This window comes from Panicum hallii, chromosome 6 (assembly GCF_002211085.1).
Source record: "Panicum hallii strain FIL2 chromosome 6, PHallii_v3.1, whole genome shotgun sequence".
Lineage (NCBI taxonomy): Eukaryota > Viridiplantae > Streptophyta > Magnoliopsida > Poales > Poaceae > Panicum > Panicum hallii.
The window spans coordinates 5,896,523-5,912,935 of record NC_038047.1 but is presented as its reverse complement, the minus strand read 5'-3'; the positions used below and the strand labels follow the sequence as shown (position 1 = coordinate 5,912,935).

The following is a 16,413-nucleotide window of genomic DNA, read 5'->3' as shown; positions in this document are numbered from 1 at the left end:
AGAAACCCAATCCCCCAACCACAAAACCACAAGGTATTGCTGTAGGCTTAACCCCCTTCAATAAAGGACATGCTTTGGTGACGTGATCATCACCATCACAAACAACACAGCAAAGTGTTGTGGTACACTCAGTCATGACATGACCCTTTGTGAGGCATCTGAAACAATATGGTGGCTTGTTCTTGCCGCTCCCCTTGATTGCCCCTTGGGTTACAATTTCACCATCTATGTGCATCTTATCACTCTCCTGCATAGCCCCCACACCAGTACCTGATGATCCAGCAGCCAAATCAGTTGATGCCGGTGCAGTTTTTGCTGTTGCCAAGCCTTCAACGGTGACTTCCTTGTGCTGCCCTTGCTGCGCACTTGCTTGATGGGAATGGCCAATCCTGGTTGCAGCAGCACCCTCACTGCCATGCCAGACATGGCCACCATTGAGGCCGCCGTCATATCCTTCATTGCCGTAGCCGTAGTCGTAGTACCCTTGGTCGCCGTAGCCTCGTCCGCGACGTCCACGACCACCACCGTAGCCGCCGCGATAGACTCGGCGCCCACGACCGCCACCAAAGCGCCCTCCCCCATGGCCACTGTAACCTGGGTTAAACCCGGGTTCAAACCCCGGATCAAAACCCTGGTTATAGCCATTGAAGCTGTTGTGGGCAACGCCAAAGTTGGTTTGGGCGCCACCGTCGCCCCTTGTTGCCGGCGCCTTCGCTCTCGAGTTGTTCATCCCCGGCGCAGCACCTCTCCCAGCCATGCCCGGTTCGCCCCACGTCTGCGTATGAGCGGCGTATCACCTTCGCCGGAATTCGCCGGCGAGAGGCAAAACGGAATCGGTGAATGCCATTGACCCCGTTTCATGGATGCCCCATTGTTGGGTGCAGAACAGTGAGCGCTGTCCCTCACTGACCGCCCCTGTACCTTGTTTCGCTGCACTGAATTGGTTCCATTGATCCTCTTTGCCGAAGCTATGGCATCCCCCAACGTTCTTGGAGGAGAAACCCTTGGCGGAGGCAATGGACCCTTCCATGGTTGGTTCTCCAACTTCCTTTGGACGAGCCGGATACAATCTTCTCTGCAAGCGATCGTGAATTGTTTGGTTCAGAGATACCTGCGATGAATACAATTCCTGCTCTGCCTGTTTCAGTTCCTTCAACGAGAAACCAGCAGCAGCAGCCTCTGCAATGAATTCTGGTGTGGACATGTTGTTCTCCTCCAAAACGATCTCCTCCACCGATGACTCCGAATCAGTGTCGTTGGTGCCCAAAATTTGGATGATCTGCTCTCAACACCATGGATTGGCTTGGGACGTACAAACGCCTCTGCAGCCATTGCCACGGCTCGAGACAAAGCTTCACGATCCTCCTTGCATCTCCTTTCGTCGTCGTCGTCGTCGATGTCGCCAGAGCTATCTGGCTCGCCGAAGCCTTCCCCTCTAGGACGCAGCGCACGTCTGGTCGCCGGCGCGAGCGTCAGACGACGCCCGCCCATCTCCGACGGCGCGGCTGTCACCCACGGCTCAACCAGATATGAGCGTTCCCAAGAAGAGATGGCATGGAAAAGTGAGATGATCTCTCAAAAAAAATGGAAGAAGTGACCGATAAATATATACAGCTACGAGTTATACGGTGGAATATAGAGAGCACGTATGACCAAAACAGAGCGTACTGCGCGTAGTTCGGTTGATTAATGCTTCCTACAGCTGATCATGTGTCTTCGTTTTATCTTGTATGATTTGTGATGGTAAAGAATAAATTAAACACGAGAGTAGCTAGCCAAGCATGCGGATGTCTACATGCACGTTTGATTGCTTGTATAACCATCAAGTGTAGGTTTGCTGGATCCTCTCTCCATATCTCTCCATCTTGATTTGCAACAGCCAATGCAAGTAGATATTAATCTTCAGGATTCTCATTTTACACACTATTTATGAAGAAAAAGAAGAAGAAAAAGAATCTCGAACTGTTTGTTCAGCCGTACGTGAGAAGACAACTATTATGCTGATCTAATTTTCTGAAACACTTGTTGTTCGGCAGAACCATTGGAACACATTCATAGTTGAAGAGGACTTCGAGTTCATCGCTTCTAACGGGCTAAATGCAGTTAGAATCCCAGTCGGTTGGTGGATCGCCAGCGACCCCAACCCTCCGGCTCCCTACGTGGGAGGCTCTCTCGACGCATTGGATAAGGCCTTCAAGTGGGCGGAGTAAGCAACCAGCTGCACAAAATTTAGACAAAGCTTTTAATTTTCCTCAAATTATTCTTTCCGGTAGGAAGCATTCATCAGATATATGTTTCCATGACTTGACAATGACTTGCTGAGCGTCCATTTCTGCGTTCCCAGGAAGTACAAGCTTGGGGTGATCATCGACTTGCACGCGGCACCTGGGTCGCAGAACGGGTATGAGCATAGCGCCTCCAGGGATGGATCGCAGGAGTGGGGAACCACCGATGCGAGCATCGCCCTGACGGTTCAGGTCATCGACTTCCTAGCTTCCAGGTCAGTGGTATATATCACACGGCCGTGTGCTTGTTATTACTCGCTGCCGGTCAGGACATCGGTCGATCAAATTCAAATGGCCTTGTTGATGATCCACGTGTGTATCTGAAAACCTGCAGGTACGCGGCGAGCCCGAGCCTGCTCGCGATGGGGCTGATGAACGAGCCGATGGCGCCCGGCGTGACGCTCGACAGCCTGGTGAGATACTACAGGGCCGGCTACGCCGCCGTGCGGAGGCACACGCCCAGGGCCTACGTGGTCATGTCCAGCCGGCTGGCGGGGGGCTCCGACGAGCTCCCCCGGTTCGCCGGCATCGGCGGGCTGCCGGGAGCGGTCATCGACGTACACTACTACGTGTTCAACAGTTCCTTCACCAACCTGACGGCGCAGCAGAACATCGACTTCATCAAAACCAACTACGCCGCCGACCTCAGGGGCCTCACCAGACAAAACGGTCCTCTCTCCTTCGTAGGTAATTAAGCAACTCAAACTTGCGATAGATGTATAAATATGTAAATGTATGCCGCCTTTTTTTTGAACAAGAAGGCTTCATGTGTGTTGTTTCAACCTAACACGTGCGTCTCTGTCCAAACTGTTGTTGTGCTGTGCAGGAGAGTGGGTGGCTGTGTGGAATGTGCCGAACGCGACCAAGGCAGAGTACCAGAGGCTCGCACAGGTGCAGATGGAGGTGTATGGACAGGCTACGTTCGGCTGGGCCTACTGGACGCTCAAGAACGTCAACAACTACTGGAGCCTGGAGTGGATGATCAAGAACGGATACATCTCGTTGAAACATTGAAAGCTGATGACTTGCTTCTAGTTATCCAATTTGACGTGCGTGCACTAGAATAAGAGTTCCATGTCGAATAGATTAATTTATTGATGATGGAAAGCAGAAAGGGCACCAATAATTCACCATACGTTCCATTTCTCTTTTTTATATGATTATATTTTTTTGCGAGGACAAGAGAGATTTTTTTTACTCTGAAAGCACATTACATTCCTGAGCAATAAGTTGCTCGACACGCACCGGAGCTGCGAAACGCCACACAGCCGAATGGCATGCCCGCTTGGCGAGCTGTGCAAGCTCATGTGCTACACCATTGCTCCCTCTTGTTGTGTGGACCGCTGTCCATTCCTGCACACCATCCCCAACTAGGGCTGGACCGCGAGGACAAAACTCGCGAGCTAGCTCGACTCGGCTCCGTGGATTTTTTATAACGAGCCGAGCAACTATTTTTGCTCATTTTGTTAACGAGCTAGCTCGAGCTAATTCGTGAGCTGCTCACAACCCAATCGAGTTAGAAAGCGTAGTAGAAAGAAACTAAATATTCATTTTATCTTCACTTGGTGCACAACTCTATGTTTAGATTAATACAGTTATTTACAAAATTAATTCAATATTTGCTTGTGACTAAAACTTAGCATGTACTTGCATTTTTTAGATGAGAGATGGTTAGATGGACATCAGGACATGGAGTCTATTCTGCAGGTTGTAATGGAACTGAGATCCTCCGTGAAACACCCCATTCCGGGTAGGGAAGAGGTATTTCACTCAAGTGGAGCCTTATTTATTTTTTAAGACATGTATGCTGGTACTACAGTACTTATAGCCAAGCTGAAACTTTAGTCTCTACCGTTGGCTCCTAAATTTACTAAGATGATAATTCTAAATTTACATCTGGCTCACAAGCCTAATGAGCTGGCTCGAGCTACTAATGAGCCGAGCCGAGCCGAGCCAACAATTTTGCTCATTTTGCTAACAAGTTGAGCCGAGCTGGCCCATTAAGAAAACGAGCCAGACCGAGCCGAGCGAGCCAGCTCGGGGTCCAGCCCTATCCCCAGCTGCTTGTGCTTCATCCACCATGAACTTCAGATGTGACCGGAGTCCACCGTGAGCCTTGAGCATAGCCACCTGGGAGCAGCAATCTGTCTCCAGAATTGCTCGGGTTGGGCACCATTCCTCCGGCAGCCTAAGACCTCCGCACACGCTAGTGCTTCAGCCTCTTCCGCGTCTCGTCCCCTGTCAATGTACTTCCCGTTAACAGTGGGTTACCCATATCATCTCTGATCACAATGCCAATACCTCCTCCACCGGAGGTTGAATTATATGCACCATCTACGTTGAGAAAGCCTTTTTACCTGCAATCAGAGAAAGCCTGACCGGGTTTTTACCTTTGGCGTCGAATGCGTTCTCCTGTTGTCGGGCGTCAGTGCGTCACACAATTCAGCCCAATACTTCTGCAAGAACTGCATTGAACCTTCGATAGACAGCTTTCCTGCATCATGAGTCAAGTTGTTACGCACCTGCCATGTTCTCCGTATAATAGCAGCAGAAATCTTGCCCCATCATCCTGTTAGTCATATGCCCAAGAGTCAATCATGCGTGGGTCAAATATTGATCCGAGAAGAATTAGAACCATAATGGGCTTCCGGCGTGACGGCCTATTAGTAGGGTCTATATAATGAGGGGTGGGGCTATAAGCGGGGTAGAAAAACTCACCCATAAACGCTAGCCGCCACCGCCTCTCCACTTCTCCACGAAGCCCTAGTCGAGCGCATGGTGCTAGCACACCGGCGACCAGTGTTCCAGCCCTGTACGTGTGGACTTCGAGAGGCGCTGCTGCGTTGTTGTGGTGCTGATCGGCGGGACAAGATGGAGGAAATTCAAGCTGCGATCTGTTTCCTCTTCACCGACGCGCGACTACGTTGAGGTGAGCTACCCCAGCTTTACTTCCGTTGCGCTGCGCGTCGAAAGTGTTGGTGGAGGGTACCTTTCGGAAATGATGAAGCACCACAACAGCCCACGGAACGAACCCGAAAGACACAAGTGAAGTAGGAGACACCTTCGGAACAAGAAATAATTCTCTATTCAATAGGGATCCATCCCATCATTTACAGTTATAGGGGTATTTATATAGGGCGTTTCACCTACCCTCACCGTTATTACACCTTTTTACCCCTCAACCACTAGATTCCTCGAATATTCCAGGGGAATAAAGTAATTTCCTATCTAAACACCCTTTACAGCTCATCACGCCCTTCGAATTCACCTAGACAAGACGACCTTCCTCGTCATCGACCTTCAGTTCGCCTCGCCTTCGGCCACTTGATTGGGTGAACTCCTTATGTCGCCTTCGTCTTGCCCGTCCTTCCGGGCAGCTTCATCTTCACGAGGCTTCGGCCTACCGAAGCCTTCGACCCACTTTCTGGAGCCATCTAGGAAACCGATCGTATCCTTCGATCCTCGACCCTTCGGCGCGATCCGAAGGTGGTGCCCCCAAACAGTAGACCGTGTGGAGAGATCTGTTGTGATCCTGCAAAAACAACGAAGACCGAGAAAAAACAGAAAATGGGGGTCGGAAAAGAAAAATTGGATAATAATGCCTAAAATTATGGCGAAGGGGCCGCGTGAAAAAAGACCGCCCAGCCCCTCGGCTGGCTATGGAGATTCGTTGTTAGCGGTCGAATGTGCCAGGACAAGGATGTCTTTTTCTATCTTTGCCGCCCTGGCGTGCTATATAAGTGTGGCGCCTCCAGTCGCTTTCCTTACGCCCTCTTTGCGCCTTACCTCCCTCAAACTCTAGCTCGCCCCTTGCCCCTGAACCTTCGGCTTGCGCCCTTCTCTCATTCACACACGCGGTTTCCGAAAGACATGGCGCCAGAAACTGATCGCGCGAGGCCCCCGACCTTGTCCCTTGGGGTGAGCAGCGTCACTGAAGCCGTGCTTGTTGACATGGTTCGCCGAGGGTAGGTGGTCACTGGTAAAGCTCGCCCCCCGAAGCCCGGGGAGACTTCGGCCCATCCGGAGCCGAATGAGGTCATCATCTTCCGCGATTTATTCACAGCGGGCTTCGCTGTGGCAGAGCCAACCTGAATTATACCGGCTCAAGTACGCGAGTCCACTCCAGAGGGCTCCAACATGCTTCAAACGGTATAATCCCTTGGCCTGTCGGGTAACGTCCCGATAAACCACCGATACACAGGATCAAATAAGGTTACCTTACACGAAGGTGAGTCCAGAGATACAATCACCATCACATTTTACATCACAGGGAATTACATTACAAGAGTTTCCAAAAGAAGTACGAAGCCCTAAATTAGAAAAGATATTACAAACTGTTAAAGCTATGGTGTTTAGCAGCGGAAAAACATACGCGATGATCTACAGCACGTCGACAAAAACGGATGTCATGCTAAGCCCGGGCACGACATCACTCGGTATCATCAATGTTGGCCGAGGACGGATCCCATTCCACGGACCAACCTTCTGGAAGAGCACAGGGCCAAGGCAGGGAAGAGTAGGGTCTTCAAGACACTACCTGCAAAACATATAACTAGCAAGGCTGAGTATACTAATAGTCAGCAAGGCTTACCCGGGATTGGGTATACTTTAGCCCATAACTAGACTTATGAAGGCTTATAATAGTTCTGGGTTTAGTTTCAGCTGAAAAGCAACTAAGAGTAGATCCTTATTTTCAACTTTTAGCTTTCAAGTTCTATGTGATTATCCATTCTAGATAAGCACTTATAACTAAGCAAGCAAGGTAGAGCTCTTTATCCCAACCATCAGTATTACTTATCATATAGTTGCTCTTGTTACTCTGTGTGATAAAGGGATTAAGTAGTCTCAATCATCGTGAGAGGCGGACGATTCTGAATCGAATTTAACCTTGCAAGGTAAACCTAACTCACACACTTGGAACACCAAAGGGTCGTTCCGAAGCAACCGTTTGCCTTTCATTCCGACTCGTGGATCAGATCCACCACAAGCGACTGCAGGACCATACGCACTTCCAAAATGCAGGACGTACGTCTGTAGCGCGACTACAAAACCCGTACTCCTGGTTGCCCTTGCAACACGTATTCCCACACGTCAAACATAAGTAACCAGAAGAAGCAAGACGAGTGGTGGGAGGTATGTCCACTCCTCGGGCCGATTGGTTACTAGGCTTGCCGCTTACCCAAAATTCACGGCATGTGGTTAGTACTTTCAAACGCTTAACCCCGATCGGCACACACCGCGACCTTATCAATTTCAACAACACAGACGGGGTATCACCTCAACCATGATACCTTACATTCTTCCCGTCCGTCATCCTTATAGTGATTGCAGGAATGTAAACATTACAACTCCTATATCGCGCGAGTGACAGGAAATCACCTGACTTCTACCGGTCCTATTAGCATAGCAGCTAGTCGGACTCAAGTGCTAACATTCAATACATTGGTTCCTAGGAAAATGCAACTAGGATTTCTCATACAATTCCTAAGAACCTAATGCATAGATAAATATAGATAATATAGGTTGCAGTGTAAATAAAGTAGGGGTTATGTCCGGGGCTTGCCTTTACTGGTGGGGCTGAAGTTAGAAATGTCAATATCTTCCGAACTTTGGTTCGGGGCTTCAGATAATCCTTGATGACGTTCACTTGGTCTTTAGGAACATCCTTTGCAGACTTCTAAGAGATCTCGTAGGTACCATTGCCGAGTAGTCATATCAACATGCAATGCAACATTACATTCAAAGTGTGCACATCAAGCTATTTTACTTCACGACAAAGTTGCAATCTAACACTCATTTAACATACTATTCACATAACAACCAAAAAGATCTAAACTAAACCTAGACAGAGCTTTAGGGGGACAACTAACTAGAATCGGCTTGGATCGGCCGAAAGCAAGAACCCTAAGATCGTGTGTGCACCTCAAATTGATCGGCTACGTGGCAGCTGATGTGGGACAGGACAACAGAAATGTTACCGGCAGTAGCCGATACTAGAAAGGTATCAACCGTATCAGCTAACCAGCCGATGGTAGAAGTATCGACTGACAGCTGTTACACAGAGACATCCTAGACTCAAGGGAAACGGATGCTTAGCGGCTGAACTGATAGCCGACGCTGAAGCATAGCCGCAGAGATGTATAAGCTAAGCAGCAAAAACACATAAACTAGCAGGGATCCTTTTATGAAAAGGATCTTAAGGAAACGGCAATCAAGACAAGGTTAATGTCTTGATGGCAGGGATAAGAGCACTCATATGAAAGGATTAACTAAACATCACACATCTCTATTTAAGACATATATTCTATGGCGTACTTTCCAGCTATAACACAAGCATACAATATACAGCACAATAGAACATTCATTCCCTAACACTTGACCTAAACCACACATCAAAAACTTTTAATTCATGCCCATAACATACAACTTGTAAATTTTGACCTAGGGTTTCAAACAAAACTGATTTCGTACTTTTATGAACTTCTTACGAAAATCTATAAAATGTAAAAGTTCACGGATTTGAAGTAAAGAAAGCTGTGGAAATTTTATAAATAACACCCTAGAACTTTCTAAAACATAGCAATCAAGTCCCTGGTCCGGCAAAAACAGATAACAGGAAGATAACGACGATATTCCGGCAAAGGAATCGCCGGCATTAAGAAGATTCAGTGAATCACGGCAAACCTTCAGGTAGCCTTGGTTGTAGAGAAGAATAGGTGGAAAGTGAATTCCCGCAATGAACAGAATCGGCGATAAGATGAGCTCGCCGATGACGAGATTCCGTGGTTGACGAAGAAGCTTGCCGGGGATTGTAGTGGGTAGAGAATGGCCGAAGGGGTAATCCCTGCGGTGATTTGTGGTCTTGCTCGGCGATCGACGAGGAATAGGAGCTGCTGGATGTCGTGGACTCAAGGAAGAAGCCGATAGGGCCGGATTGGTTCGCTATGCCGACTCCTTTGCGAACCTCATGGTTTTCCTGCTCACGGCTAAGCCTCCACTGCTCACGCGCGTGTGCTGCAGAAACACGGTCGGCACACTCGCGTAGCCTCTTGTAGGACCGCCGTTTTTTGCCGCATCTCCTGTGCGCCACTCCTGTTCGCACAAGATGTAGCTCTGCCGCCCTTTTCGTCTGCTGCGGCGCCGTCCGTGTCGACCTACCACCGCCGCCGGCAGAACGTTCCCGATCCTCTGGCCCCTAGCCTATTCATGCGTGGCTTGCTGCCTCTCGCGCGCACGCACTTGCAGAAACGAGCCGAGCCGGCTGTCGGTCCTGTACCATGTCACACTCAACCCCTCTGCCTCCACGAAAACCGAAGCCCGCTCGCACCGGGGCCATCTTCGTATCCTCCACGAGCAGTTCGCAGTGCCGCTTGACTTCGTCCGCGGCTTCCTCCTCAACGATCTCCGACGTCCTTCACGCGTGGCTCCATTGTTTTCCCCGTGCGGGTCCGCGTCGAGTCGTCGCGCCGCGGCATCGCGAGCCTTGAGCTCCGCTCTTGCGTCATCGCCGACAGCCTCGTCGACACCTCCACGTACGTGTGCCTGCGCGTTCCAGCACCGCGAGCTTCGCGCTCAAGCTCGCGCAGACCATTCCACTTCGCGCCGCCGGTCCCGCATCCGCACACGCACACCTGCACGTCATCGTCTTGCGTGCCGCGCCACTGCTCCTCCTCTTCCTACTGTTGGACACGCGTTCGCCCCGGTCTTACCGCGCCACAAGTCCTTCCACGCTGTCCAACCTCCTCGCGCCGGCGTGCGAGCTCCTGCAGCTGCACCAGCTCCTGCACACCGCCGCCAGTCGCTCCTGCTCGCCCTGCTCTGCTCCTGCGTCGTGCCGCTCACGCGCCAACGCTGCACCCGCACTGCCCGAGCTGCAGCCGTTCGCCTGCGCCAGCTCCTGTTGCGGCCGCCAATCCAGCTCTCCAGCGCTGCCAACGCCACGCGCTCACGCGCGCCTGCTTCCGCTCGCCTGCTCCACGCGCGCGCTTGCTCCCACGCACCCGCACCGCCGCCTCGGGCTCACCGCTCGCACCGCACCCGAGCCTGCTCCGCTCGCTCCCGGGCTCGCCAGCCCGTGCCTGCGCCTGCCCGAGCGCCTGCTCCGCCCGCGCGGCGTTCGCCCCTTGCTGCCGCGCACCTGCGCTCTGCCTGTGCCCGCCCGCCGCTCGCTTCCGCTCCCTCGGCCTGCGCCCCAGCGGCGCCTGGTTCCGCTTGGGGCCGCCCGCTTGCGCACGCCCGCGAGCCGTCCGCGCCCGCCGAGCTAGCGCCGGGCCTGAGCCGCTCGTGTGCGCACGCCGCCTGCCGCGCCTCCAGCGCCGCCCTCGCGCGCTCCGCGTCCGCCTGCATCCGCGCGCGCTCGCCCGGGCCCGCTCAGCCCGGCGCCTGCCTGCCCGCGCGTGTGCCCGCGCGCCACTCGCGCTGCATGCGCGCCGAGCCGCCGCTGCCAGCCGCCGAGCGTCGGCCCGCTTGCCTGCTTGTGCTGAGGAGAGAGAGGGGAGAAAGACAGGAGAAAGAAGCGCCGCCAGTAGAGGATAAGAAAGAACAGAGAGAGGAAAAACAGAGGAGGAAGGGAACTAGGATTTCCCAAGAACTTATGCGTAATTTCCGAAAACTGTAGGGACTTGTCTGTAAAACAAAATTTCCCGTTGATTTAAAACCCAAATGAAGAAATGCCCAAAACGAAAGTTGGAGAGTTTTTCAAACTCTACAACATTGCTTTAGGGCTGAAGTTCAAAAACTCAAGACTTGCATCTTTACACGTAAAGTTTTGAACAAAAGTCAGATTTGTATTGCTTTTGTCCTAAAAAATGAAACTTTATAAAATTCAGGACCTAAATGCAAGCATTTATGACACGTCATGATGACGGGATAGACTCGTCATAATGATTGGATAGACATGTCATAATGACTTGCACTTTTTACACTTTAGCCCTAAGTAAATTTTGAAAGTTACTTTTGTAAATCAATCATTTGCATAAAAGGACTTGTACTTTTATAAAATCACATAAATACCCTTATTTTTACCACTTTACCCAAAATTTTTACACACTTCAACATACACATTTCAAGTGAAACTTTTGGATAAATAATATATTTTTATAAGGCATAAAATAAGAAAAACATGTTTACAAAACCACCTTTCACTTATTTTGAAATTACCCTTATCCAATTACATTTTACAAAAACAACCCTAGGTTTTTCTGCAATTACAAAAATACCCTTTTTTTACTTGCACTTTAAATTTTCAAAAGCTTCACATAAACACACATGAGCTTTATACAAAAAAACACATATTTCACACTAACAAATAATGTGCCTAACTTACAAGTACATGAACTGTCACATTCGCTTCCCACTAGACCCTGTCTTTGTGGATACCCTTCGGCTACACAACATGTTCCTTCACCAACTGACGCCCAACGTTGTTGCACGTCTCAATCTATACTTCTGGTTGGCGAAGACCTGCTGCTTCCAACCTTCAGCCGAGGACTTCGCCTTCGTTCACCGTGTGCACCATCAGCCAATGGTGATCGCCGTAACTACCGGTGATGGCACTGAAGGCAAAGCTGAAGCCCAGTATGACTGCTACAATTTTACTTATTGGGAGATAATTTCGAGCCCCATGACTGCTTGCAAGAACAAGTGGCCTTTGGACTGGACTTCGTTCTGGTTTCACCATAAGGTTACACTGGACAAAGCCACCCCCTCATCACTGACAAAATTCAGAACTTGGGCGAGACTCCTCGAGTGGATGTCGAGGGTACGGAGGATCGATTTCCTATCCAATCTTCCTTTACAGCTCATCACACCCTTCGGGTTTAACTCAACATGACCGTCTCCTTCGTCTTAGGCCTTCGGTGCTCAAGCCTTGCCACGCCCTCGGCTGTCTCATCTGGGTACTGATTTTGCCTCGCTCACCCTTCAGGATAGCTTCATTTTCATGACCCTTCGGCTCGGACAGAAGATCTTCGATCAGCTCGCGAAGCCGACTTGTACAACATCATCGCCCTTCGGCTCTTGACCCTTCGGCTTGATCTGAAGGTGGCGCTCCCCAACACGCGACTCCTCTGGCTCGTCATCCTCATCGGGCGACAGTGAGAAGAAGGCGTCCTCTATGGAGGAAGATGAAGCCCTCCCCACCGCACATGCGCCAGTGAAGGCTAGCCGCGGCTCCTCCTCCACCAACTCCTCTAAGAGCAACAGCTACTTCGTTAGCGAGGAGGATCCTGTTGCTGCTGCTGCTACCGAGCTTGGGGCTTCGGGAGCCAAACTGATTGGTGGCAATATCATTGGCAGTCTTCGCTTTGAAAGCCAGGACCGAGAGCATGACTTCTTATCTAAACCCGAGGCCTCGTTCTATTTCCCGTTAATGGAGAAGGAATTAATGAAGACCGCTGCACCCAACATGCTTCGATGCGTTCAAGATCTGGCACTGAAGACTTTTGTTGCCACTCGGTGCGCTGCCCATCAAGTCCAAGCTGAAGCCTCTTCCAGCTCTTTGCGTGACTGAGCTAGAGGAAAGAATTGCTGCCCTAGAGCGTCAAAAGTTGGAGGTATAAAAGGCTTATGAAGCTAAGGAGACGCAACTTGACGCCGCTCATGTCGAAGCTAGTGATGCATTGGAGCTGAAGAACAACTGTTCTGATGATCTGGCCGAGACACAAGTGCGCCTTGATTTGGCCGAAGCCCACGTGATGAAAATTGAGAAGAAACACAACAAGTCACAAGATCTCTTTCGTCGCTATTGGGGGGCCCTGATGACCGGCACTAGATATCTTCGGGATGAAGTGCCTCGCCTATCGTCCTCACATGGTGTGACTACCCCGAAGCTGCCTGGACCCAAAGATGTGGAAATCATGCAATTCTTCAGGTGGCTTCGGTCATGTCTGGCCATGGTGGAGTCTAGAAGCCATCATCACGGGGGCCTGTGCGCGATGGTCGCGGCATGCACTTTGGCTGCTTCTATCTGCGGCCTTCTGCTAGGCGACATGGACTCTTCGGCTGGCATCATGAACACCCAGCTTCATCAACTATGCGAGCGCACCTTCGCATGGCCTTTGGAAGAAGATGTCCTGCCGGAGAGGCTTTCCCCCATGCCGAAGAACATTGCCAAGAATTTCATTGATACTTTCTATAAGGAGAAAGGGGTTGCCCTCGTGGATCGTGAAAGGCTTCAGGTGAAGGAACAGGTACATAACCCGTCCTTGATCGCTTGTCGATTCTAGACTTCACTTCTAACTCTTTTCCCTTGGCGCAGCTGCAACTGAAAGCGGAATCGTACGCGAAGGAGGTGCTGTATGGCAAGCAGTCATCGGGCTCAGCTTTTCCTGCCCTTGAAGACCCTTTGGATATATCTCCGATGAACATTATCATCGACCCAGCCTCAACATATAGCGGAACTGAAGAAGGTGATGCTGGCGCCGAAGAGGAGAAGACCGGAGAGGTGTGAGGGCTTTTGATGTTCGAGCAAATGATTTGTGGGCCTATAATATATTACTTTTTGGTACTGACACCTTTGGCCCTTCGTAGGACCCTGCGATGGAACCTGCGTGGGTCAGTGAAGGTATTACTCCTGTGAGGATGAATCGTGGTGATTTCTTCATTACCGGTGAAACATGGTCAAAATTCCATTCGGCATTTCCATCGGTTACCTTCAGCGAATTTTGAGACATTAAGCTTCGTTCTTACGTAAAACGTAATGCCGCTGCAAGAGAATTCCTTGCTGAGTTCCAATGTGATCCTGTTCGCCATGCTAGAATTTTGTCTGATCGCGCCCTTCATCGGGGGATCCGAAGGATCCAACGTAGTTCTAACATTTCGTATATTCCACTCGAGGGGCTTAAGGAACCAAAACCAAAGCCCGCAGAAAATGAAGTTGAGCCCCTGGAGTTCATGTATCGTATTCTGAAGTGATCAAGAGAAGAAGCCATTACATCTCCTTACTTTGCTTTATCTTCGGCTGCAAGGATGCCTTCGGAAGACGCCCTTCATCGCATGGCCGAAGACATCATCATTGTCGCCATAAGAGAGCTAATTGAAGAGATAGATCATCTTGTATTTGCTGAGGAACAATAAAATTGTAGAATGTTTGTTGCGTATTGTGTAGTGTATAAGGCCGTCGGCGTACTGTGAATTGTAAAGAACTCTCAATCTCTGATGTTTGGCTCGAAGGCCTTCGTTGTAAGATGTTTGTATCTAGATGATATTTGTAAAAGAGTTTCTACGTCATGTTTTTTCTGATCCATGTATTCCATGCTCTGCTAACTTTTTCGACAACGCGACGCCATGATTAAGCATGAAAATGATCGCGAAGCGCCACCCCCCCCTTTCTTGATTAGGGCGTCAAGGTGGAAACGGCTCAATTTTCATAGGAAATGGCTCAATTTTCATAGGAAACGGCTCAATTTTCATTTCTGCGAATGCCTTCGGCTTTTCCGCTCTAGATGGCTTCGTCTTTAACCTTACGATTGCCTTTAGCCTTGCGCTCGAGAGGGCTTTGTTTTTCATTGCCACGAATGCCTTCAACCTTTCGCTTGAGAGGGCTTCGATTTTCATCGAATGCCTTCGGCCTTTCGCTCGAGAGGACTTCGATTTTCATTTTCACGAATGCCATTGGCCTTTCGCTCGAGAGGGCTTCGATTTTCATTTCTGAAGTGAAGCTAAGAGACGCCAAGCCTTTCTGCCTTCGGCGGCTTGTGCTCACTTATTTCTTAGCACCATTTGTGATATGCACTGATGACAACCCCTCTTCGACCCGAAGAGGGTAGTTGCTTCGGAGCTTTTGTCCCCCTTTCGGGTACGCATTTTTCTTCGGGGATCCTTGTTTATATTTCGCAAGGGGTTACATAGGATACCTGTCTCATTAAAAACCTCACACCTTCAGTGACCATGGTGGCCGCCATGAAGGCTTCCCCCGTGAGGAAGAGTGTGCAGGTCCTTGGTTACATTTTTGGTATATAATGGGTAAACAGAAGAGAAAATACAAAAAGAAACATCTACGAGCCTGTTTGGTTATCTACCCTCCGATGGCTCTTACATTTTCTCTATACAAAATACTTCTGCAACATGTCCTTGTTCCAAGAGTATGGGTTGTCGACCCCCTCGAGCGTCTGAAGCCTGTAGGACTCCGGTCTTGACATCTCCATTACTAGGAACAGTCCTTCCCACTTACTGTTCATCTTGACCTTCATCTTCCCCTTCGGCACACACCTCAGAATGAGATCTCCTTCTTTGATCTCCCTTGGCTTTACCTTCTTGTTCTTCCACCTTTGGGTCTCCTCTTGGTATTTGTTCAGATTTGCAGCTGCTTGCAGCTTCACCGTCTCGATGATGTCGACAATTGCCGCCAGGTCTTTGCGTGGATTTTCCTCTATTCTCCAGGAGCGAAACTTTATTTCTTCAAGGGTCATGGCCTCTTCGCCATACAACAGCTTGAATGGTGAAAATTTTGTTGTTCTTGTTGCAACAGTATTGTGTGACCAGATGACCTTCGGCAATTCATCTACCCATTTGCCTTTTGGCTGCTCTATGATGTTCTTCTTGATGCCTGTGATTATGATGCCGTTGGCTCTTTCAATTTCTCCGTTAGATTATGGATGATAGACCAAAGCAAAACATAGCTTCATTCCCAACTCGCAACCCCTTATTGCAGCTTCGATGACGGTCAGATCATCCACATTCAGAGCCTTGGCGCGCATTTTGATGATGCGCTGCATGTATTCCTGCAGCGTCTCCTTCTCCCCTTGCTTGTATTTGTGGAAGTCACATGATGTCAATTCTTCTGTTTTTAGCCCTCAGAAACCGGTTAACAGCTTGGACCGCAACTAGCTCCACGAGTAGATATGACCCTTTGGGATGCTAGCGAACTAGTCATGCGCCAAGCCCTTTACGGTGTTGGGTATTTTAACGATCCCAAATAAATCTGCAAGCGTACAGATACCGTTGTAGTTTTCACCCAAGAGTATTCAGGGTATTGTATCCACTGAGGAACGTGTGTATATTCTCTAGGATTTAGGTTCGTCCAAGGACACCACACTGGCTAGAGGAAAGGGGTAGAGAGGATTTCTATGTCTTAGAATCAAAGGTAAGATAGAACCGTCCTAGTTGTTTACTTCGGGCTACTGGCTTC

General features: G+C 49.8%; 1 protein-coding gene across 1 annotated transcript in view; it reads left to right on the top strand.

Annotated features, from left to right (window-relative positions):
* Positions 1-3,482, top strand: part of LOC112896315 (probable glucan 1,3-beta-glucosidase A) — a 30,638-nt gene extending 27,156 nt beyond the window's left edge. The window contains exons 5-8 of the mRNA XM_025964249.1: positions 2,037-2,206; positions 2,345-2,500; positions 2,620-2,972; positions 3,112-3,482. Of these exons, the coding sequence (XP_025820034.1) occupies positions 2,037-2,206; positions 2,345-2,500; positions 2,620-2,972; positions 3,112-3,299 (867 nt within the window). The 3' untranslated portion in view covers positions 3,300-3,482. The remainder of the gene's footprint in view (positions 1-2,036; positions 2,207-2,344; positions 2,501-2,619; positions 2,973-3,111) is intronic.
* The last annotated feature ends 12,931 nt before the right edge of the window (positions 3,483-16,413 follow it).